Here is a 23,820-nt window from a genome sequence, read left to right as displayed (position 1 = left end):
CAGGAAGCCCTGTGCACTTCCTGTTCTGGCCCGGCGGTCATGTGATCGCCGGGGACGGGAGAGTGCAGGAGTGGTGAGGTCTTTCACAGACCTCGATCAGCCCTGCACTGAGGCTGTACAGCGCTGTATTGCGCTGTACAGCCTCTCTGGGGGGTGTATTTCTCCTGCAACTGGGGCTACTATGTCAGCCCCAGTTACAGGAGAAATCAACAGTGAAAAAAAGAAAAATGAAGTTAAATGTCCCCCAGAGGTCTTGTATGACCTTATGGGGAACGAAAAGTGTAATAAAATAAATAAATAAAATAAAGTGTTAAAAAAAAAAAAAAGGTTTCACATGTAACAAATTTTTTTTTTTAAATAGCAAAAAATAAATAACTAAAATAGACATATTTGGTATTGCCGCGTCCGTGACGGTCGGCTCTATAAATACAGGGTGGGCCTTTTATGTGGTTACACCTTAATAAAATGGGAATGGTTGGTAATATTAACTTCCTGTTTGTGGCACATTAGTATATGCGAGGGGGGAAACTTTTCAAGATGGGTGGTGACCATGGCGGCCATTTTGAAGTTGGCCATTTTTAATCCAACTTTAGTTTTTTCAATAGGAAGAGGGTCATGCGACACATCAAACTTATTGGGAATTTCACAAGAAAAACAATGGTGTGCTTGGTTTTAACGTAACTTTATTCTTTCATGAGTTATTTACAAGTTTATGACCACTTATAAAATGTGTTCAATGTGCTGCATTGTCAATGCAACCCTCTTCTCCCACTCTTCACACACTGATAGCAACACCGCAGGAGAAATGCTAGCACAGGCTTCCAGTATCCGTAGTTTCAGGTGCTGCACATCTCGTATCTTCACAGCATAGACAATTTCCTTCAGATGACCCCAAAGATAAAAGTCTAAGGGGGTCAGATCGGGAGACCTTGGGGGCCATTCAACTGGCCCACGACGACCAATCCACTTTCCAGGAAACTGTTCATCTAGGAATGCTCGGACCTGACACCCATAATGTGGTGGTGCACCATCTAGCTGGAAAAACTCAGGGAACGTGCCAGCTTCAGTGCATAAAGAGGGAAACACATCATCATGTAGCAATTTTGCATATCCAGTGGCCTTGAGGTTTCCATTGATGAAGAATGGCCCCACTATCTTTGTACCCCATATACCATACCATCAATTTTTTTGTTCCAACAGGGATCTATCCAATGTGGGTTAGTGTCAGACCAATAGCGGTGGTTTTGTTTGTTAACTTCACCATTCACATAAAAGTTTGCCTCATCACTGAACAAAATCTTCTGCGTAAACTGAGGGTCCTGTTCCAATTTTTGTTTTGCCCATTCTGCAAATTCAGTTCGCCGATCTGGGTCATCCTCGTTGAGATGCTGCAGTAGCTGGAGTTTGTAAGGATGCCATTTGTGAGTAGCTAATATCCGCCGAAGGGATGTTCGACTAATGCCACTCTCCAGTGACATGCGGCGAGTGCTACGCTGTGGGCTCTTGCTGAATGAAGCTAGGACAGCCACTCATGTTTCTTCAATAGAGACAGTTTTCATGCGTCCACATTTTGGCAAATCCAACACTGAACCAGTTTCAAGAAACTTAGCAAGCAGTTTGCTAACTGTAGCATGGGAGATGGGTGGTCTCGAGGGTGTCTTGCATTGAAATCTGCTGCAATGACCCGGTTACTGCGTTCACCAGACATCAACACAATTTCTATCCGCTCCTCACGTGTTAACCTCGGCGACATGTCAATGGCTGTAAACAAAGAGAAACTTGTAAATAACTCATGAAATAATAAAGTTACGTTAAAACCAAGCACACCATTGTTTTTCTTGTGAAATTCCCAATAAGTTTGATGTGTCACATGACCCTCTTCCTATTGAAAAAACAAAAGTTGGATTCAAAATGGCCGACTTCAAAATGGCCACCATGGTCAACACCCATCTTGAAAAGTTTCCCCCCTCACATATACTAATGTGCCACAAACAGGAAGTTAATATCACCAACCATTCCCATTTTATTAAGGTGTATCCATATAAATGGCCCACCCTGTATATCACATGATCGACCCGGTCCGATAAAGACCATAAAAAAAAAAAAAAAATGTTTAAAAAAAAGCAATTTTTGTCACCTTTCATCACAAAAAGTGCAACACCAAAATGGTACCAATAAAACCGTCACCTAATTCCGCAAAAAATGAGCCCCTACATAAGAAAATTGCTTAAAAAATAAAAAAAACTATAGCTCTTAGAACATGGAGATACTAAAACATCATTTTTTTGGTTTTAAAAAATGCTAGCATTGTGTTAAAGTGAAATAAATAAAAAAGTATACATATTAGGTATCGCCGTGTCAGTTTTTTTTTTTCACCGTAAAAAAAAAGAAGCTATTTTTGGCACCTTACATCACAAAAAGTGCGACACCAAGCGATCAAAAAGGCGTATGTCCCACAAAATAGTACCAATAAAACTGTCACCTCATCCCGGGAAAAATGAGCCCCTACATAAGAAAATTGCTAAAAAAAATTAAAAAACTATAGCTCTCAGAACATGGACACATTAAAACATAATTTTTTTGTTTAAAAAATGCTATTATTGTGTAAAACTTTAATAAATAAGAAAAAGTATACATATTAGGTATCGCCACGTCCGTAACGATCTGCTCTATAAAATTGTTACTTGACCGAACCCCTCAAATGAACACTGTAAAAATAAATAAATAAAAACTGTGCTAAAACAACCAATTTTTTGGTCACCTTTCCCCATAAAGTGTTAGAATAAATGATCAAAAAATAATATGTACCCAAAAGTAGTACCAATAAAACTGGCACCTTATCCCCTAGTTTCCAAAATGGGGTCACTTCTTGGGAGTTTCTACTGTAAGGGTGCATCAGGGGGGCTTCAAATGGGACATGGCATCTAAAAAACATATGGCGTTCCTTTCCTTCTGCGCCCTGCCGTGTGCCCATACAGCAGTTTATGACCACTTGTGGGGTGTTTCTGTAAACCGCAGAATCTGGGTAATAAATTTTGAGTTTTGTTTGGCTGTTAACCATCGATGTGTTAAAGAAAAAATTGGATTAAAATGGAAAATCCAAAGTGATTTCAGACCTGAACTGGTCCTTAAAAAGTGGGTTTTGGCAATTTTCTTAAAAATTTTAAGAATTGCTTCTAAACTTCTAAGCCTTCTAACGTCCTAAAAAAATAAAATGACATTTCCAAAATGATGCCAACATAAATTAGACATATGGGGAATGTTAAGTAATAAATATTTTATGAAGTATCACTTTCTGTTTTAAAAGCAGAGAAATTGAAATTTAGAAAATTGCAAATTTTTAAAATTTTTTGGTAAATTTGGGATTTTTTCATAAATAAAGGTGAAGTATATTGACTCAAATTTATGACTAGCATGAAGTACAATGTGTCACGAGAAAACAATCTCTGAATGGCTTGGATAAGTAAAAGCGTTCCAAAGTTATTACCACATAAAGTGAGATATGTCAGATTTGCTAAATTAGGCCTGGTCAGGAAGGGGGCAAATGGCCCAGATGTGAAGTGCTTAAATTACTTCAAATTCCAGAAGTAAATATAACACCAACTGTAAAAATGCTGAGGTGAAAAGAGGATGGCTTCTACAAATGGATAATGATCCTAAACACACCTCAAAATCCACAATAGACTACCTCAAAAGCTGAAGATTTTACTACAGCCCTCAAAGGCCCCTGATCTAAACATCATTGACAATCTGTGGATAAACTTCAAAAGAACAGTGTTTGCAAGACAGCCCAGGAATCTCAAAGAACTGCAAAGAAAAATGTATGAAAATCTCTCAAAGAAGAACTGAAAGACTGGCTGGCTACAAAAAGTGATATTTGCCAAAGGTGTACTACTAAGTACTAATCATGCAAGGTGCCCAAACTTTTGCTTCGGGCTCTTTTCCTTTTTTTGTTATTTTGAAAGTGTAAAATATGCAAATAAAAAAATAGTTTGGGCTTAAAATACAAAGAGAATGTGTCATCTTTAACTTTATGCCTTTTGGAGATCAGTTCTTCTTCAGCTTGCTTCACTGTTCACAATAACAGTAATTTTGACCAAGGATGCCCAAACTTTTACATGTCACTGTACAATAAAGTAGTAATAAGTTTGGGAGAATACAATATAAAGATAGCAGTTTTATTTTTTTTTAAGGTTGGGAAAATAGCATTAGCATATATGTGTGTCTGACAATATGATGTCAGTGCATCTGCACGCAGTTCAAGGGTTTTTGTTTGTTTAACCCCTTCCCGACCACCGCTGCAACTTTATGATGGTGCCAGTTCGCAAGCGCCATAGCCGCCGGGTGCCTGCTGTTTTATAGAGCAGACACTCGTAGCAATGTCCTGTAATGCTGTTCGCGAATCTTTAACCCTTCAGATGCCGTAGTCAAAGGTGCTAATGCATTGGAGTCTATGAAAGAAGCAATCTAATGATTTTCCCTATAGGAACTATAAAAAAAAAAAAGTGTAAATATTTTTTTTTAAATAGATTTTTTTTTTAATAAAATGAAAATAAAAAGTCGTTAAAAATGGTTTTAGGGATTTAGGTCACAAGCTTAGGGCAAGGACCTCAAAAGTAATGTTTTCTGAAATACTACCTGTACCATGAGCCACACCAGAAAGTCAGCAGGAGATTAGGGAAGTTAATAAGTGGCTCAAGAGTGTAGGAAGGAGAGGTTTGGGTTCCTGGAGAACTGGGCCGACTTTTCTGTCGGCTACAGGCTCTATCGTAGGGATGGGATGCACCTCAATGGGGAAGGTGCAGCTGTTTTGGGGGAGAAGATGGCTAGAAGGTTGGAGAAGCGTTTAAAATAGGGACTGTGGGGAGGATAATTACATTATAGGAGGGGAAGATAGAGACCTGGGGCGAAGTAATGAAACTGGGGGAGGAGTGGGAGGAGGGACTAGAACAGTTCCTAAGGATAGGTGCAGGGTATAAAATATATAAAAATCTCTTAATTGTATGTATACTAATGCCAGAAGCCTGACTAATAAAACTGGTGAACTATAAGTAATGTTAATGCCTGTTCTGTCCCCACATGCAGGCAAGGATGTTGGGCTTCCTCACTTCTCCCGACAGGCATGGTCCGCTGGGTTCTTCTTAGCTGTGGTCTGTGCTCCTGCTGTCGGCATTCCCCTCCTGGCTCTGAGTGGAGCTTGCACTCCAGCTCAGAGTTCCTTGTGTGCATATAGGGTGTATCCTGAGGATAGGTCATCAGTTATAAAGTCTTGGAAAACCATTTTAAGTTTGGGAAAATAGCATATACATGTGTCTTACAATTCAAGGGGTAGCAGTTTATATTTCTGAGTGATAATGTGATATACTAGGCCGAAATCCATGGTGGTGCATCTCCATGTAGTTCAAAATTTTTGGTTTGTATTTATTTGGGGGAAAAAAGCATAATAAGCATATACTTGTGTCTGACAATACAAAGGGTGGCACTTTACATCTTACAAACTAGGTCGAAAGTTATGTCGGTGCATCTCCAGGCTGTTCAAGTTTATATATTTTTTTAGTTTAGGCTTAGAAAAATAGCATATTCATGTGTCTGACAATACAGAGGGTAGTGTTTTACATCTCTGAATGATAACGTGAAATACCAGACAGAAATCCATGTTGATACATCTCCAGGCAGTGCATTTTTTTTTTTTCTTCTTTAAGTTTGGGAAAATGGCATATATGTGTGTCTTACAATACAAAGGGTCGCGTTTTGCATCTCTGAGTAATAACGTGTTCTACTAGGGTAAAGTCTGTGTCAGTGCATCTCTATGCAGTTAAAAAAATATATATTTCATTTGGGAAAATAGCATTATAAACATATACATGTGTGTTTTACATCTCTTATTGATAACATGAAATACTATCCTGAATGTCATTTCAGTGCATATCCAGGCAGTTCAAATATATTTTTAGTTTTGATTTGGGAAAAAAACATATACATGCGTATGACAATACAGAAGGTAGCATTTTACATAATGTAAAATACTAGTCCAAAATCCATATCAGTGCATCTCAATGGGAAAATAGCATATATACTTGTCACTTATAATACAAAGAGTAACATAGAGATTGTGGACTGGATGGCTCACTCCTCCCTGTCGCAGCAGGATGGCATAGAGGTGACTTCTAAGTCTGACACCATTCCATGGAGCCAGAGGTCAAAGCATTCCTCATGCGCCTTCTCCCTGCAGCTCCAGAGAAGGCTTTCTGTGGAGTCCTCTCTGTCTTCACTGCCCCTTCCTTTTTCCTAAGAAGTGGCAAGAAAACCCCATGGCAGATCATCAAGAGAGTCTCCCTGTTGACGACTTGTGTTAGAGCAGTCACTATTTGTAATGCCTTGAGGAGGAGGTACAGGAGGTCGGGGACCCCACGCATAGATGTGTTGGTGGTGATAATAGTGGCACTCGTACACACGGCATTGGCGGCGGATGCAGCGATAGTTGCAGTCGGGGCAAATGCACAGCAGGGGAGCCAAGGAGCCCAGCATGATATCTTACAGTCTGAGACAGTGGCAGGGAGGGTGATGACTCTGATGACTATTGTGTGTCAGACAGGACCTGGGAGCCTGATCGGGGTGCTGAGGATGAGGCAACATCAGAGGAGGAGGATGGTGGTAGTATCAATGAAGAGAAGAAGCTACATACCTCCCAAAGAACAGCCAGGGCCATGTCTGCTTTGGGATCTGCTGATGCTGCTGACACTGGGTGTGTTGGGCCCAAAATGTGTCAAAGCTAAGCCAACCTCAGCTGCCTCTAGTCCTGCGCAAGTATGGTGTTTTTTCCTCCACAAAGCCACAGACAAAACCATAGCCGTGTGCAAAAATAAGCCTGTCCTGCTTCTCCCGATCGGCCTTGTGGCAACTAACCCCAAAGCAATACAGTGTCCTTGTCTTCTCCTTTTCCTGCTAAGAATCCATTTGCTCCTTGTCCTCCACTCCACCGTGAGACATCTATACCGGAATGTTTGGTCTGGGAAAAACTTTTCTCGACCAGCAATTAGTTTGTCTACAAGCTGAACCCCCACCTGGCTAGGTTGAACCTGGGGGAGATAACACATGCTCCCTGCATGGCGCACGTCATTTCCCCTTGTTATGGAAAGTTTTTTAAAGAATACACTGACTTGCACAAGGTGCTGGCAATGTCCAGAAGATTGTCCCCCTTTTCAGCCATTTTTATGTGGCGAGGAACGCTCTCCTAGACTAGCAGCAACAGAACGGTCTGCAGCTACACCGTTTCCGATGTTCCAACTCGTTGAAATTTAACATTGCTCATGTTAGAGCGTCTGTACGAGCAGCAGAAAGCCATGGATGATTTTGTCATGCAGGGAGCATGTGTTGTTTCAAGGTCGGGCAGTGGCAGCATGGTGATGGTGGGGGGGGGGGGTGTAGTTGAAAAGAACTGATTCCTCGGACATACAGCCTAGAATTGCGAGCTGTATACTCGCTTGCTTGCTACTTGACAGGTGTATGATTGACATCATGCAGTCTGGTGATTACTGGATAGCCATGCTTTTAGATCCTCACTATCAAAGTGGGGGAATGTCTTCCTCCCTCTGAAAGGGAGGCAAAATTACATTATAACCAGGAAACACTGTGTTTTTCGGCAAACACACACCTTCCCTAAGCGTGTCTGAAAGGGAGGCCTCTCTCCGCCCCTCACTGAGTCAGCACCCTCTAGTCACCACAAGCAGTAGAAGCAGCTGAAGCCAGCGCAATCTTTTCAACATAGTTTTTTTTCATTTGTCACACCAGGCTGAGGCCAAACAGGAGGCCTCAGCGCCCAGGTTCAAGCCTACCTATACTCTGGCCTGTCTCCAGTGCATACCCTGTCTCATGACCCCATGAATCTCTGGGCAGGCAGACTGAAACAGTGGCCCAAACTGGCAAAGTATGCTCTCTTTCTTTCATCTTGCCCAGCCTCCAGTATCATCTTGGAGATGGTTTTCAGCACCACAGGGGGCATAGTGACACCCAAATGGACCAAGTTGTCTTCCACCAGTGTCCAATACGTCATTTTTGTCAAAATTAGCCAAGCCTTGATTCAAGAGGATTTTCACACTCCTCAGCCAGATTTGTATAGATTTGGCCTTGCTGATGGTACCCCATCTTACCACTGTTGCTGTCTGCCTACCATCATGTTGCCTGCCTACCATGATGTTCTGTATGGCTGCTGCTGCCGCCGCCATCATGCTATTGCTGCTGCTGCCTGTATACTATTGAGTTCCGTATGGCTATTGCTGCCTTCATCGTTCCACTGCTGCGGCCAGCCTAACAACATATTCAATATGGCTGCTGTTGCCTCCATCATGCTGCTGTATCCCTACCAACATGTACCATTTGGCTGCAGCTGCCGCCACCGCCTCAGCTGCTGCTCCTCGCTGCCACCATTATTAATGCTATGCATCTGCCACTACTACCACTACTGCTACCACTACTACTACTACCCATAGATAGCCGATCTACTGCAATGTATGTTCCATGCTATGCTGCTGAAACGTGCGCCTCCCCCCAGGGCCCCTATATCGCGACCCAGGTATAGTAGGAATGCCGAGTGGTGTAGTGCGGCCTAAATGTCTCTTTATGTGTGTCACGGTGCTCCTACCTGGATACCGCTGAAGCCCAGGCTTTGGCTCCGAAGCAATAAATAGGGGAATAATTGAGGGATAAAAGAATAACTGGAGTCCAGACCTTGAGATGAAGTTCAATGGCTGCTTTACTTTGAATAAACGTTCTCCAAAACGGTTTACAGGCTTTGTCTTGGTTTCAGCAGGCTTTAGCATGAAACCGGCAGGCAAACTCAACTCTGCTATGTGTCTGTTTCTCTCTGACTCTGCTGTACTGACAGGCTGGATGTATAACTCAGCTTTGTCTGTATGCTACACTTCTTCTCTGTAGTCTTACTCTAGGTTATGCCAGGGATCTTTCCTCCTGGCTCCTGAGGCTTTAAGCTTTGGCCTCAATGGCCAGCAGAGCTTAGGGTGCTCTGCCTGGCGCGGGCACGTCCAGCAGAGACATGCCCCTGCACACCCTTCCCTTGTCTAGGGAAGACCTAAACTCACTAACTGGTCCCCACTATTCTTGCAGGAAATATGGCTGGCTGGCCCACTTCTCTCCAGAGGAGGGTTAGAATGCAATGGTAAGTTCCATTCTATCTTAAGTACAGCTCTGCCGTGTTTGCTGCCACCTGCTGGTGAACCAGGCACAGTACATGAACGTAACAGTTGCAAACAGATTAGGAATGCACAGTGTATAGGACCTGGACAACAATACATAAGATGACATTTTGTTAGCCCATTAGAGATAGTAGCAGGGTGCAGTAGTGGTAACACCACTCTGGGGTGTTACACTGCTTCTGCTGATGCTACTATTGCAGCCACATGCCTCTAATACCCTACTTTTTCCACATCCACACTGCACTGCTGCTGCTCCCAATTAAACAGGAAAGTTTTTATAGGCTTGTTCACAACCAGCAACTTTTCTTCTGAAAATAATACTTGTATGTGTCTTCTCCCGATAAAGGACAATTTTTGGAAGCTTTGGAAGATGAGAGAGAGCTGCTTCTCTCACTAATAAATGAGGGTTCTGAATGGGAGATTTCCATCTATAAACCCAGAATTCTGTAGTAGTGAATATAAAAAATCTTATGCCCACACTGCCGGGAAAAATTGCTGACATTTTTACTGCCTGGCCCTGTCAATTAAAATGGAGAAGGCGTGGCAGTTGCAGAGAGAGGAGAGCCTCTAGATCTAATAGCAACACCCCCTTTGCTCTTAGAGAATGATTTGCATATATTAAAACATCATTTTTCTCAGCAATGTGAGCACATATGAACATGGGACCAACACAGATGTCTTCAGCTGCAAAGCGCACATGCAACAGGTTAGCCAGTTTCATAGGTACAAATCTGCTGACAGATGCCCTTTAAGTCCTTTATTTCTATGTACCGGTCTGTATCAAATATATCTTGCATCACAATAAGCTATATAACACGTCTACATACTAACCTGATAAGAACAGGAGTATATAGCAGGGCAGCAATTGGGGTGACATTAATACCCATCAGCATCTTGTTATCAATATCCTGCAATCCCATGTTACCATATTTCACTTCTCTGTAGGTTTCATCATAATGTAAAATCAGTTGCATCTCAAGGAGTCCTGAAATAAAAGGATGGCAACATCATGTCATGCATGTATGTACAGTCAGGTCCATAAATATTGGGACATCGACACAATTCTAACATTTTTGGCTCTATACACCACCACAATGGATTTGAAATGAAACGAACAAGATGTGCTTTAACTGCAGACTGTCAGCTTTAATTTGAGGGTATTTACATCCAAATCAGGTGAACGGTGTAGGAATTACAACAGTTTGCATATGTGCCTCCCACTTGTTAAGGGACCCAAAGTAATGGGACAATTGGCTTCTCAGCTGTTCCATGGCCAGGTGTGTGTTATTCCCTCATTATTCCAATTACTATGAGCAGATAAAAGGTCCAGAGTTCATTTCAAGTGTGCTATTTGCATTTGGAATCTGTTGCTGTCAACTCTCAAGATGAGATCCAAAGAGCTGTCACTATCAGTGAAGCAAGCCATCATTAGGCTGAAAAAACACAACGAACCCATCAGAGAGATAGCAAAAACATTAGGCGTGGCCAAAACAACAGTTTGGAACATTCTTAAAAAGGAACGCACCGGTGAGCTCAGCAACACCAAAAGACCCAGAAGACCACAGAAAAGAACTGTGGTGGATGATCGAAGAATTCTTTCCCTGGTGAAGAAAACACCCTTCTCAACAGTTGGGCAGATCAAGAACACTCTTCAGGAGGTAGGTGTAGGTGTGTCAAAGTCAACAATCAAGAGAAGACTTTACCAGAGTGAATACAGAGGGTTCACCACAAGATGCAAACGATTGGTGAGCCTCAAAAACAGGAAGGCCAGATTAGAGTTTGCCAAATGACATCTAAAAAAGCCTTCACAGTTCTGGAACAACATCCTATGGACAGATGAGACCAAGATCAACTTGTACCAGAGTGATGGGAAGAGAAGAGTATGGAGAAGGAAAGGAACTGCTCATGATCCTAAGCATACCACCTCATCAGTGAAGCATGGTGGTGGTAGTGTCATGGCGTGGGCATGTATGGCTGCCAATGGAACTGGTTCTCTTGTATTTATTGATGATGTGACTGCTGACAAAAGCAGCACAATGAATTCTGAAGTGTTTCGGGCAATATTATCTGCTCATATTCAGCCAAATGCTTCAGAATTCATTGGACGGCGCTTCACAGTGCAGATGGACAATGACCCAAAGCATACTGCAAAAGCAACCAAAGAGTTTTTTAAGGGAAAGAAGTGGAATGTTCTGCTATGACCAAGTCAATAACCTGACCTGAATCCGATTGAGCATGCATTTCACTTGCTGAAGACAAAACTGAAGGGAAAATGCACCAAGAACAAGCAGGAACTGAAAATAGTTGTAGTAGAGGCCTGGCAGAGCATCACCAGGGATGAAACCCAGCGTCTGGTGATGTCTATGCGTTCTAGACTTCAGGCTGTAATTGACTGCAAAGGATTTGCAACCAAGTATTAAAAAGTTAAAGTTTGATTTATGATTATTATTCTGTCCCATTACTTTTGGTCCCTTAACAAGTGGGAGACATATATGCAAACTGTTGTAATTCTTACACCGTTCACCTGATTTGGATGTAAATACCCTCAAATTAAAGCTGACAGTCTGCAGTTAAAGCACATCTTGATCGTTTCATTTCAAGTCCATTGTGGTGGTGTATAGAGTCAAAAATGTTAGAATTTTGTTGATGTCCCAATATTTATGGACCTAACTGTATGTACCACTTCCTACTTTTGTATAGAATAATTTATTTATTCCAACCTGAAAGTGGTTAACAGGTTGATGTTTTTGACCAAGCTAGTTATAGATAGTTACATATTTGTTATGGTTAAAAAAAGACAAAAGTCCATCAAGATTTAGAGAAAACAATATAGGTCAATCGGCATAGATGGCCAGATCTATGTAGATAACATTCAATTTGTAGTGAATGGAAGAAAAACTAGAGCTTACCCTCTAACTTCTTCCCCCCAAGATAAAAAACAAAGGTTATCTGATCACATAATACCAAGATAAATAGACAGTCCAATTCACTCAAAGTCATCCTTGTAAGTTATTGGTTACCTTTAAAATACACTTCAAAGCTCATTTTATATGGTGCTCTTCCCTTCATTATCCACCTTATTGTAAGTGTGACAATTTTTGTGTTCATTAGGTTCAAAGATTGACTCACTGTGTCTATGTTCTGCTATGGTTCTGTACTGCAATAGGGTTTATTGTAGGTTGCTTTTCTGAAGAAGTACGTAGGTTTAACAGGTTGATTTTTAAGGTTTCGAAGGTGGGGAAAATCTGATCAGATGAAATAGTGAGCTCAAGATTATGGGGGTTCTGCGGGGGAAGTCTTGGAGATGGTTCTGTGAAGAGTAAATAAGAGGATACCAAAGAGGGAGATTAGGTCAGAGATCTATGGAGGGGACTGGTTATGGACAGTGCTGTATGTCAATGATACATTTTTAACAGAATTTGCAAGGCTAAGGGTAGCTAGTAAAGGAATTGGCATGAGGAGAGACTGAGGATAAATATTGGGACAGGTGGAATAACTGGAAAGCAGGGTTGAGGATGGATTGGAGGGCGCAAGTGTGTTAGGATGGGAGGCCACAGAAATGGATGCTGTAGTGGTCTAGATGAGGGCATGTACAAGTATTTTGTTGACTAGAGGTTGAAGGAGTAGATTTGATAAATGTTTTCGAGGTAAAGGAAGTGGTAAGAGCTTTGATGCAGTTTGAAAGAGGGGGCAGAATTAGAGATTTTCTGGAGGCAGTGGCATTAACTGTGACTGATCGTTTTGGTGAGGCGATGGTTCAGCGAGATGTGGGAAAGATGATGTATGCTGGTTGCTTGGGGCTGTGTGCTGGCTGCGGTGTCTTGTGTGAACTTGCCTGTGAATGTGTGTTCTCCCTGTGTCTGCATCTCTGTGCAGTTCTTGCCTCGGTTGCAGTGTAGACTGGCTGCAGGCTCTCTCGCGTACTGGCTGCAGGCTGACACCTGTGTATGCTGGTTGCTTGGGGCTGCGTGCAGTTTGAAAGAGGGGGCAGAATTAGAGATTTTCTGGAGGCAGTGGCATTAACTGCGACTGATTGTTTTGGTGAGGCGATGGTTGAGCGAGATGCGGGAAAGATGATGAATTCAGTTTTCTCAATTTTTGAGTTTTAGAAAATGGGGAAGAAAGAGCATATAGTTTATAAGACACTCTGGAGTTTTGGTAAATATGAGTGTTAAAACTGGTACTGAATTCCATGGAATTCTATTAATCAAAGGTTCGCTGGCCAAAGAGGTTGTCACAGTGCAGTTCACTGTGACAGTTGTGGCTATGTAGGCTGGCTGCATGCACTCTCGCGTACTGGCTGCAGGATGACTCCTGTGTATGCTGGTTGCTTGGGGCTGCATGCTGGCTGCGGTGTCTTGTGTGAACTTGCCTGTGAATGTGTGTTCTCCCCGTGTCTGTATCTCTCTACAGTTCTTGTCTCGGTTGCTGTGCAGGCTGGCTGCAGGCTCTCTCGCGTACTGGCTGCAGGCTGACACCTGTGTATGCTGGTTGCTTGGGGCTGCGTGCTTGCTCGCTGCGGTTTTGTGTTTGAACTGTGGCCTGTGTTTGTAGCTTCCGTGTCTGTATCTCTGTGGTTCCTGTCATCGGTGCCGTGCAGGCTGGCTGCATGCGCTTTGTATGCTGGCTGTGGGTGTTGCCATGAATGCTGGTTCTGCGATGCGTGTGAACTGTGGTCTGTATCGTTTATTACCAGTGCTTCTGGTTACTCCTGGTTCTTATGGGGTTAACTTTCTCTGGTCTGTTCCTGGGTGTGGCTTATAAGGTGCCCTCATTATGCAGCTATTTCTATCTGTGTGCTGTGGGGCTTGTAGTCAGTCTGTCTTGTTCCTTGCTGGGTATAGCCCCTTGCTGCAGACCCAGGGGGTTTTGCCATCTGCCCTTCTGTGTGGTGTCGCCTGGTTAAGCATTGGTGTTAATGTTATTCTGTTGTCTGATCTTCTGTACCTATTCTGTGGTGATGTTGTTATATTCTTGTCAATGTCTTGCCTGTTCTTCTGTTCCTGTTCTGTTGTCTGTTTCCGCTGGTGGTTTCACCAGTGTGGTTCTCTGCAGGTAGGGGCCAAGTGTACCGGGACTGTCAGAACTTCTGAATATAAAAGAATTCATCATATATATATATATATATATATATATATATGTAGACTTTGATATCCTGATATATGTGCTGTATGACAGCTATTTTGTCTTAATTTGAAAGGGCAGGATGAGTTCAGGATCTTTTGAACTCAGAATTACTAACTTTAGGTTAACAATCTGTACCAAAGTGTTTACCCAAGTCTTCTTTTGTGAAAAGGAGGTTTCACAAGGGCTAATGAAAAGTATTTATTTATATAAGACATTGGAGTAGAAATGTGCTGAGTTTTAGTGTTATTATGTTAAGATATAGGAAGTAAAGTATAATCATATAAATGCCTTATATATAAGTATATTCATGGTATCTATTATAGAAATAGCTGAATTTCTTGTATAGTCTGAATGTGTATGTTACTATGTCACTATGGGGAGTTAACTATTTCAGTCTCAGGTGTTACTTCAGGATAATTGTAGAGAGAGATCATGAACAAATAGTGTATCTTCAATCTAAAGACAATAGACCAATGTATCACCAGAAAGTGGTCTATCCCAATGAATAGAAAAGGGACTTTATAGTATTTGTCATAATTAGATAGGTTTAATCCTTGATTTAGAAATAGAATGGATGTCTGGTGGAGTTGTATACTAAGGTGTCTGTGTGAATAGAGTAGGACTTTGGATTGTGTGTCTAGACTGGAAGTTAACAAAGTGGATATATGAGTGCTTGGTGAGAGTCAACATTCTATTGTTTTCCTGTTAGACATTCCAAATCCTGTTTTGAAAATCAGTTAATAAGTAAAATCCGTATTAATTCCCAGAATTTTAGACCTATGTTGCCATCTAGTGGTAGAATAGAATTAAGTAATGAATTGTGAAATCACTAGGGGAGGTCCTATTAGTTATAAAGTGATGTCACTAAGTAAATGATCGAACCAGGCCAGTCCCATTTTAGATGGGATAAAAAGATGGTATGGGCTGACAGAGATCATCATCTGAACACACCTCTGGAGGGGAATATCTTGAAAGACACATCTGGAGACATGTTGATCCATCTGATCCAACCACTTGACCACCTTTTCAGCCATTGGAGGCAGTCATCTTAGAACCATTGAAACAGATTTCTTCTAGCTGACATTTTTGTATAGTATAACCTTACCTATATTTTATAGGATAATTAATTAATATAATATATATATCTATATATATTCAATTAACCATACTTTGCGTATAGTATCTGTTTTGAAATAAGATTGGGGTGTACCTGCAGCATCATCCTAAAACTTGATCCGATTCATGGAGATTTATATGTACTGTTGGAAATACAGTATAATCTCCAAAGAACTGAATTCAGTTCTAGGCCGGTATGGCTAATTATGTATATATATTTGTATCAATAAAAGAGGAAATCTGAAATAGACCAGATTTGGATTTGATCAGACATTTGTCGGCTGAGAAAAATCAGGTATCAAAAATATAAATATAATTGAAGGGTATTGTCATAATAAGGCATAGTAGTGGAGATATATATATATATATATATATATATATATATATATACAATACAGACCAAAAGTTTGGAAACACCTTCTCATTCAAAGAGTTTTCTTTATTTTCATGACTATGAAGGCATCAAAACTATGAATTAACACATGTGGAATTATATACATAACAAACAAGTGTGAAACAACTGAAAATATGTCATATTCTAGGTTCTTCAAAGTAGCCACCTTTTGCTTTGATTACTGCTTTGCACACTCTTGGCATTCTCTTGATGAGCTTCAACAGGTAGTCCCCTGAAATGGTCTTCCAACAGTCTTGAAGGAGTTCCCAGAGATGCTTAGCACTTGTTGGCCCTTTTGCCTTCACACTGCGGTCCAGCTCACCCCAAACCATCTCGATTGGGTTCAGGTCCGGTGACTGTGGAGGCCAGGTCATCTGGCGCAGCACCCCATCACTCTCCTTCATGGTCAAATAGCCCTTACTTTCAAAGTTTTCCCAATTTTTCGGCTGACTGACTGACCTTCATTTCTTAAAGTAATGATGGCCACTCGTTTTTCTTTACTTAATACTTTTTTCTTGCCATAATACAAATTCTAACAGTCTATTCAGTAGGACTATCAGCTGTGTATCCACCTGACTTCTCCTCAACGCAACTGATGGTCCCAACCCCATTTATAAGGCAAGAAATCCCACTTATTAAACCTGACAGGGCACACCTGTGAAGTGAAAACCATTTCAGGGGACTACCTCTTGAAGCTCATCAAGAGTGTGCAAATCAGTAATGAAAGCAAAAAGTGGCTACTTTGAAGAACCTAGAATATGACATATTTTCAGTTGTTCCACACTTGTTTGTTATGTATATAATTCCACATGTGTTAATTCATAGTTTTGATGCCTTCAGTGTGAATCTACAATTCTCATAGTCATGAAAATAAAGAAAACTCTTTGAATGAGAAGGTGTGTCCAAACTTTTGATCTGTACTGTATATATATATATAAATATACACACACACACTCTAGATTATTTTGACTTTCTTAAAATGTTGCATATCATTGATTGAATTTCAATTGTCACCAATTTTCTTATATATATATAATAGTTTGCACCGTATTATTGTTATTCAATAAATATATATTTTGATTTACCACCACCTTCTTTTTGTTGTCTAACTTAGCGCAGATCACGAGCTCGTTTTAGCTTGGTATTTATGATAATAGATTAGAATCCCCTTCATTATAGATTCTAATTTATTTACATAAATAATATAGACTGTTAATCGGAGACAGCATAAATATTCCGACATAATTGGAGGTCCCACCGAGATCTGCCTAGTTGACACAAAAATTTGTGGTGCAAAATATATATTTGATAAGGTTATTGTGGTATTTGTAGTGCAAAAAGTAGAAAATGTCTGAAGGCAATGGTGAGGTAAGAAAGGCCTTGCAGGCTGGTGCAGAAGCAAAGCCTGATATGCATAACAAAGAAAGGCAAGCATTAATGAAAGATCAAGTATTACTGCATATTCAAAATAGATTAGATATCAAAGAGGATTTAAAAGTTTGGGGGGCTATTCTGGAAGGGACAGTTACAAGATATCCTAATGATATTTGGGCTAAGGAATCCAGGTTTGCTGAGTTTATCTGTAGCATTGCTCAAGCTAAACACAAAAAGGATGAGGATACAATGATCCTTGTATCCAACAATCTTGGCCTGAATTCATAGTTGTGATTTGTGAATTCGCAAAACAATTAGAAAAGGCGAAATATAAAAATTGTCAACAGGCTGAAGAAATAAGTGAGATTGAAGCTAAGGCCGCCACAGTTTCTGGTGAATTAGCACAATTGTCTGCTAGATTATCAGAATATGAAAACAGAGATAGTCAGAATACTGAGATGATCAAAACTCTGGAAAGAGACTTGGATCAAGTCTCTAGAGAATTGGCAGGATGTCAACAATTAAAATCAGAATTAGAAAAGGAATGCAAAAGATTGTGTAATGATAATAAAAAGTTACAGAGCGTGATAGATAATCAGAATGTATCATATCTGCCGTATAGACAGGAAGAATCTGCCAGTAAAGTGAAGGTTAGGTATTTAATATGGAGGTCAGAGGCAGAAAGTGAATATGATGGCCCCTCTGAAGGAGAAGACTTAATGTCTCAGAGAGAACGTTCTATTCTTAAGTTAAAACCCATATCACCCCCTAGGTCCACCAAAAGTTTGTCACAGAAAGCCTATGATTGATACTACCAAAGTGATCAAGTTTCTAAAAGAAACTGTGGGTCAATTCACCATAAAGGATCACCCTCCATAATCAATCATCTAGAAACATATGAAGAGGCAATGAAAACATTACAGAAATTAAGACTGGTATCAGAAATTAAGACTGAGTTTGGTCCCTATAAGTCAGCTACTGCTGCAAGGAGGGCCATATTTACACTGAAGTGCAGGCAAAATCAAAATCCCAGGGAATTTTTGTCCGTCCTTAAAAATGCTTATAGCTTGGCTGAAAAAGATCCCAATGTTGAAAATTGTGAATTCATCCAGTTGTTTTATGACGCTTTGCCTAATAAAATAAAATAAATTTTGGCTAGGAATTACCATCACAGAAAAACTCTGGATTGGTTGCTAACAGAGAGTAAAAGTCTGTATACCGCGCTACAAAATAGCGATGAGTCTCCAGATAGGAGATTTAAAAAATTCAATGAGGGTATAGCTGAAACTCATATAAAAAGAGATCATGGAAAATTTCAGAGCCCCAAAAAGGAGTTATGCGGAGGTGGTAAAAAGCTCTAGGCCTTCCCAGACAAATAAAATTCAGCCTAGACCAGATGATAATAAGGGCCTAAAAGTTGCTGAAAACCCAAATAACAAGAATAAGTTGAGGAATAAGTGGTTCCCTCCTTTCCAAAGATACCAGAGAAATTATTACAGGAGATTTCAACGTGGGCCAGAAAGGGTTCAAAGTGGTTCTGAGTCAGATGGTTCTGGGAGATCCCAATCATATAGGTCCCAAAATCAATCTCCAAAAGGTAATGGGAATAAGAGAGTTAACTTATATGATCGAATGGATCAAATCCAAAGCCAGTTTGGAGTGATGATGCAGCGGATGGAAGAGTTGTCCAAAGCATTATCTGCTAACCCTAAAAATCCTTTTTTAGGAGCAGCTCCTCCTGTAGAGAATCCTACCCAATTATAAATGGGGGGAAGCAGGTAAGTATGTCCAATGTTGCAAATACTTAAGACTTAAGTGTATGTAATAATGGGGAATTTTCCCCATGAAAAGAATTTAACCCTTCCAAAGCCACATGGCAAGGGGGAGAGGAGACATGTTTGTTCTGTCTTACAGCCCACAAAGTCTTCAGCTGTGCAGATGACGACATGCAATCCTGCTAATAAATGGAAGGGGGAGGAGTCGAGGGTAAGGATGACTGCGGAGCAGGAAAACAATTTCACTTTTCATTCCAAATATCTTTGTTCTTTACAGGAAATAGAACAACGATATTACATGAAAGTGGAATTGTTCGATAATTTCCCACCAATAATAGCCTTGATGGATACAGGTAGCCAAGAAACTTTATTATCTCAAAAGTATTTCCAACAACTACAGGATATATCTTCTGAGAGGTATAAGTTAAAAAGTTTTAATGCTAACTTGGAGAGTGTCTCAGGCAATGCCCTCAAGGTATTAGGTAGAGCTTGGCTGGATTTTAAAGTAGGAAATAAAGTAATCAGCCATCCTACATTGATCGTTGATATGCCCATCGATCGATTCATTATTGGCATCGATTTCCTCAAAAGATTAAGCCCCGTGATTGATTTTGTTAATAAGGTTATATAGTCTCAAGTAAGGATGCCCATCAGTTATGAACAGTCACAATCCTATCACAGTCAGCGTAGCTGCCATATCATAGAGGAAAGGTCGGAATCCATTGAGGTACATTTCAGAAATAGCCAACTCCCTGATGTCTCTTTTCTCTAAGCAACCCCTAATGCCACTGTAGATGGACAGGAGGATAACACCATATGTGTAGCTTCTGAACGAGTTAAAGATGTCTGTTTGGAAGGGGATGTTCTTACAATCCATCTACATCCAGAAACTACTGACCCTACTGGGTTTAGTGGTCATGAACAATTCCTAGTGGGGATTAAAAAGGTGGATGATGAGGTGTTCTTCCCAGTACAAGTGAATGACCTAGGAAGAATTAAAAAAGCTAAATTGGAAAATAGTTATATTAGTAGGGATCTACTACATCAATTGGCCAATCCCAAAGAAATTAGGTATCCAAATCCTCAGGATAATTGGGTCCATGACTTGGATACTGACTCTGATAACCATAATATAATTTCAAAATGTATGTTAACCATTTCCATTGCAGGTAAATCAGCAACTCATTTATTCCTGGTGCTAAATGAACCACGGTATCAAATGTACATAGGTAACGATATAATACATTGTTTTGCCATTCATGTGGATTTGGTAAATTCCACAATGTGGACAAGAATAAAAGGAAATCCTGATAGTTTTATGGATGAACATGAAGCTCTCAAGTCATCCCAGATACTGCCATATGCAGTCAGTGTATTAGTACCACGAGATGTAATCATCCCTCCAGGTACTAATAATTTCCTGTTACCCATTCAGGTATCAAAAGGCCAAAAATTAAAGAATTCTGATGCATTGATATGCCTATCAAACAGAATGCAACAATTAGGTATTTTAGTAAATCCTACCCCTGTGGTGAATTTACAAACTATTAACCCCTTAAGGACTCAGCCCTATTTCACCTTAAGGACTTGGCAATTTTTTGCAAATCTGACCATTGTCACTTTAAGTGCTGATAACTTTAAAATGCTTTATCGACTTATCCAGGCCTGTCACGAACCGGCAGGACAGGTAGTGAATCCTCTGGACCAGAGAGGCGATGGCGCGGGTTGTACTAGATGACCGGTTCTAAGCAGTTACTGGTCTTCACCAGAGCCCGCCGCAAGGCGGGATGGATTTGCCGCGGCGGTAACTACCAGGTCGTGTCCCCTAGTAACAACTCGACCTCTCTGGCAGCTGATAAGGCGTGGTACACAGGGAGAAGGTAAGAGCGTAGTCGGACGTAGCAGCGGTCAGGGCAGACGGCAAAGGTTCAAAGGCGAGTGGACGGTAGCAACGGGTACGGCAACAGGTAAGGCAAACTAACATCGTAGGGAACGCTTTCTCTGAGGCACAAGGCACAAAGATCCGGCAGAAGGCTGTGGGAGGAGAAGGTATAAATGGGCAGTGCACAGGTGCAGCCTAATTAAGTCAGCACTGCCTCTCACAACCTTAACCCTTAATAACCCCTTTGGACCAGGCACCAATCACCGGTGCACTGGTTCTTTGAATCTAAGAGTCCCGGCGCGCGCGCCCTAGAGAGCGAGGACGCACACGCCGAGACGCTGGAGTGCTGCCTGGGGGCATACGCTGTGAGCGCTCCGAGGCCAGCAGGGGACCCGGAGCGCTCAGCGTAACAGTACCCCCCCCCCCCTTTGGTCTCCCTCCCTTTTTGGTACTGAAGAACTTGCGGATGAGACTGCGGTCCAGGATGTTCTCCTCCGGCTCCCATGACCTCTCCTCAGGACCGCAGCCCTCCCAGTCGACCAAAAAAAATATTTTCCCCCGGGAGATCTTTTTTTGCCAATATCCCCTTGACAGAGAATATATATCGGAGGTACCGACGACAGGGGTGGGAGAAACAAGCTTGGGAGAAAAACCGTTAAAGACAGCAGGTTTAAGAAGGGAGACATGGAAGGAGTTATGGATTCGCAGGGAGGGAGGAAGATGGAGCTGATAAGAAACTTGATTGATACGACTCTTGATTTTATAGGGTCCCAAGAAACGAGGGCCCAACTTGTAACTTGGGACCCTAAATTGGATGTACCTAGAGGAGAGCCACACCTTGTCACCCGGACAAAATTCCGGTGGAGATCTGCGTCTCTTGTCAGCTTGAACCTTCATACGGGCGGAAGCCCTGAGGAGAGCAGCGTGGGTTTCTCGCCAGATGGAGGAAAAATCCTGTACAAGACTGTCAACGGCAGGTACAGAAGAAGGAGTGGGAGACTGCGGCAGAGGTGGAAGAGGATGACGGCCAAAAACTACAAGGAAAGGAGACTTGTTAGAGGCAGAGGATTGTTTGTAGTTGTAGGAGAACTCCGCCCAGGGAAGTAGATCAGCCCAGTCGTCATGGCGTGAGGATACAAAGTGACGCAGATAGTCACCCAAAATCTGGTTCACCCGTTCTACTTGGCCGTTAGACTGAGGATGGTACGAAGAAGAAAAGTCCAATTTGATCCCGAGCTGAGCACATAGAGCCCTCCAGAATTTGGAGACGAATTGTACCCCACGATCCGAGACAATATGTTTGGGAAGGCCATGGAGACGGAAGATGTGTTGGAAAAATTGTTTGGCCAACATGGGTGCAGAGGGTAGACCGGGCAGGGGTACAAAGTGAGCCATCTTGGAGAAGCGATCCACCACGACCCAAATAACGGACTTGCCATGGGAGGAGGGAAGATCTGTAATAAAGTCCATGGCGATGTGAGACCAGGGAACTTCAGGAACAGGTAGAGGCAAGAGAAGACCCGCTGGTTTCTGGCGAGGCGATTTATCCCGGGCGCAAATCGTACAGGCCTGGACGAAGTCCGAGACATCTTTCTCTAGAGAAGACTACCAGTACCTTTGGGAGATTAGTTGGAGAGACTTTAGCACCCCTGGATGACCGGCAAAAGGGGAGGCGTGGCCCCACTTGAGAATTCGCAGCCGCTGACGTGGAGGTACGTAGGATTTGCCAGGAGGAAGAAGGCGCAGGTCCACGGGAGCGACTGTAATAAGGCTTTCTGGAGGGATAATATATCGAGGTGTTAACTCGTCGCCCACCACATCAGAGGAGCGAGACAGAGCATCTGCCCTAATGTTCTTACAAGCCGGACGGAAATGGATCTCAAAGTAAAAGCGGGCGAAGAACAGAGACCAACGAGCCTGACGGGGATTTAATCTCTGAGCCGACTGGAGATAAGCCAGGTTCTTGTGGTCTGTGAAGATGTACACAGGATGTGTGGCGCCCTCGAGTAAATGTCTCCATTCCTCCAGTGCCAATTTATTAGCCAGCAGTTCCCTGTCCCCAATGGAGTAATTTCTCTCTGCGGAAAAGAATGTTTTAGAAAAGAAGCCACAAGTTGAAGTCTTGCCCCGGGAAGACTTCTGGGTGAGGACAGCTCCGGCTCCCACCGAGGAGGCATCCACTTCAAGAGAGAAGGGCTTGGTGGAAATTGGTCTAGAGAGAACGGGTGCAGAGGCAAAGGCGGATTTCAGGGACTGGAAGGCTTCCTCGGCTTGGGAAGGCCAGGATTTGGGGTTAGCTCCTTTTCTAGTGAGGGCCACGATAGGAGCTACCAGAGTGGAATAGTGAGGGATGAATTGCCTGTAGTAATTCGCAAAGCCCAGAAATCTTTGTATGGCTCGGAGACCAGAGGGACGTGGCCAATCCAGAACCGCCGAGAGTTTGGCTGGGTCCATTTGAAGTCCTTGGGCTGAGATAATGTAACGCAGGAAAGGCAGGGAGGTCCGTTCAAAAATAAATGTTTCAAGTTTAGCGTACAGGCGATTTCTCCTAAGACGAGTAAGAACTTGTTGCACATGGACCCGGTGTTGATCCAAATTGGAGGAAAAGATGAGGATATCATCCAGGTATACGACCACGCAGGTGTAAAGTAAGTCCCTGAAAATATCATTGACGAATTCCTGGAAGACAGCAGGTGCGTTGCAGAGGCCGAAGGGCATCACCAAATACTCGAAATGGCCGTCCCTTGTGTTAAAGGTACGTAGGATTTGCCAGGAGGAAGAAGGCGCAGGTCCACGGGAGCGACTGTAATAAGGCTTTCTGGAGGGATAATATATCGAGGTGTTAACTCGTCGCCCACCACATCAGAGGAGCGAGACAGAGCATCTGCCCTAATGTTCTTACAAGCCGGACGGAAATGGATCTCAAAGTAAAAGCGGGCG

The 23,820-nt window shown here is 42.1% G+C and overlaps 1 protein-coding gene across 1 annotated transcript in view; it reads right to left on the bottom strand.

Annotated features, from left to right (window-relative positions):
- The window catches only part of UNC93B1 (unc-93 homolog B1, TLR signaling regulator), a 143,187-nt gene that overhangs the window by 21,578 nt on the left and 97,789 nt on the right, over positions 1-23,820 (bottom strand). The window contains exon 6 of the mRNA XM_040438395.1: positions 10,044-10,197. Coding sequence (XP_040294329.1) covers positions 10,044-10,197 — 154 coding nt within the window. The remainder of the gene's footprint in view (positions 1-10,043; positions 10,198-23,820) is intronic.

Source organism: Bufo bufo, chromosome 6 (genome assembly GCF_905171765.1).
Source record: "Bufo bufo chromosome 6, aBufBuf1.1, whole genome shotgun sequence".
NCBI classification, from domain to species: Eukaryota; Metazoa; Chordata; class Amphibia; order Anura; family Bufonidae; genus Bufo; species Bufo bufo.
Note: the sequence above shows the minus strand (reverse complement) of the source record. Positions and strands in the feature narration are given on the sequence as shown.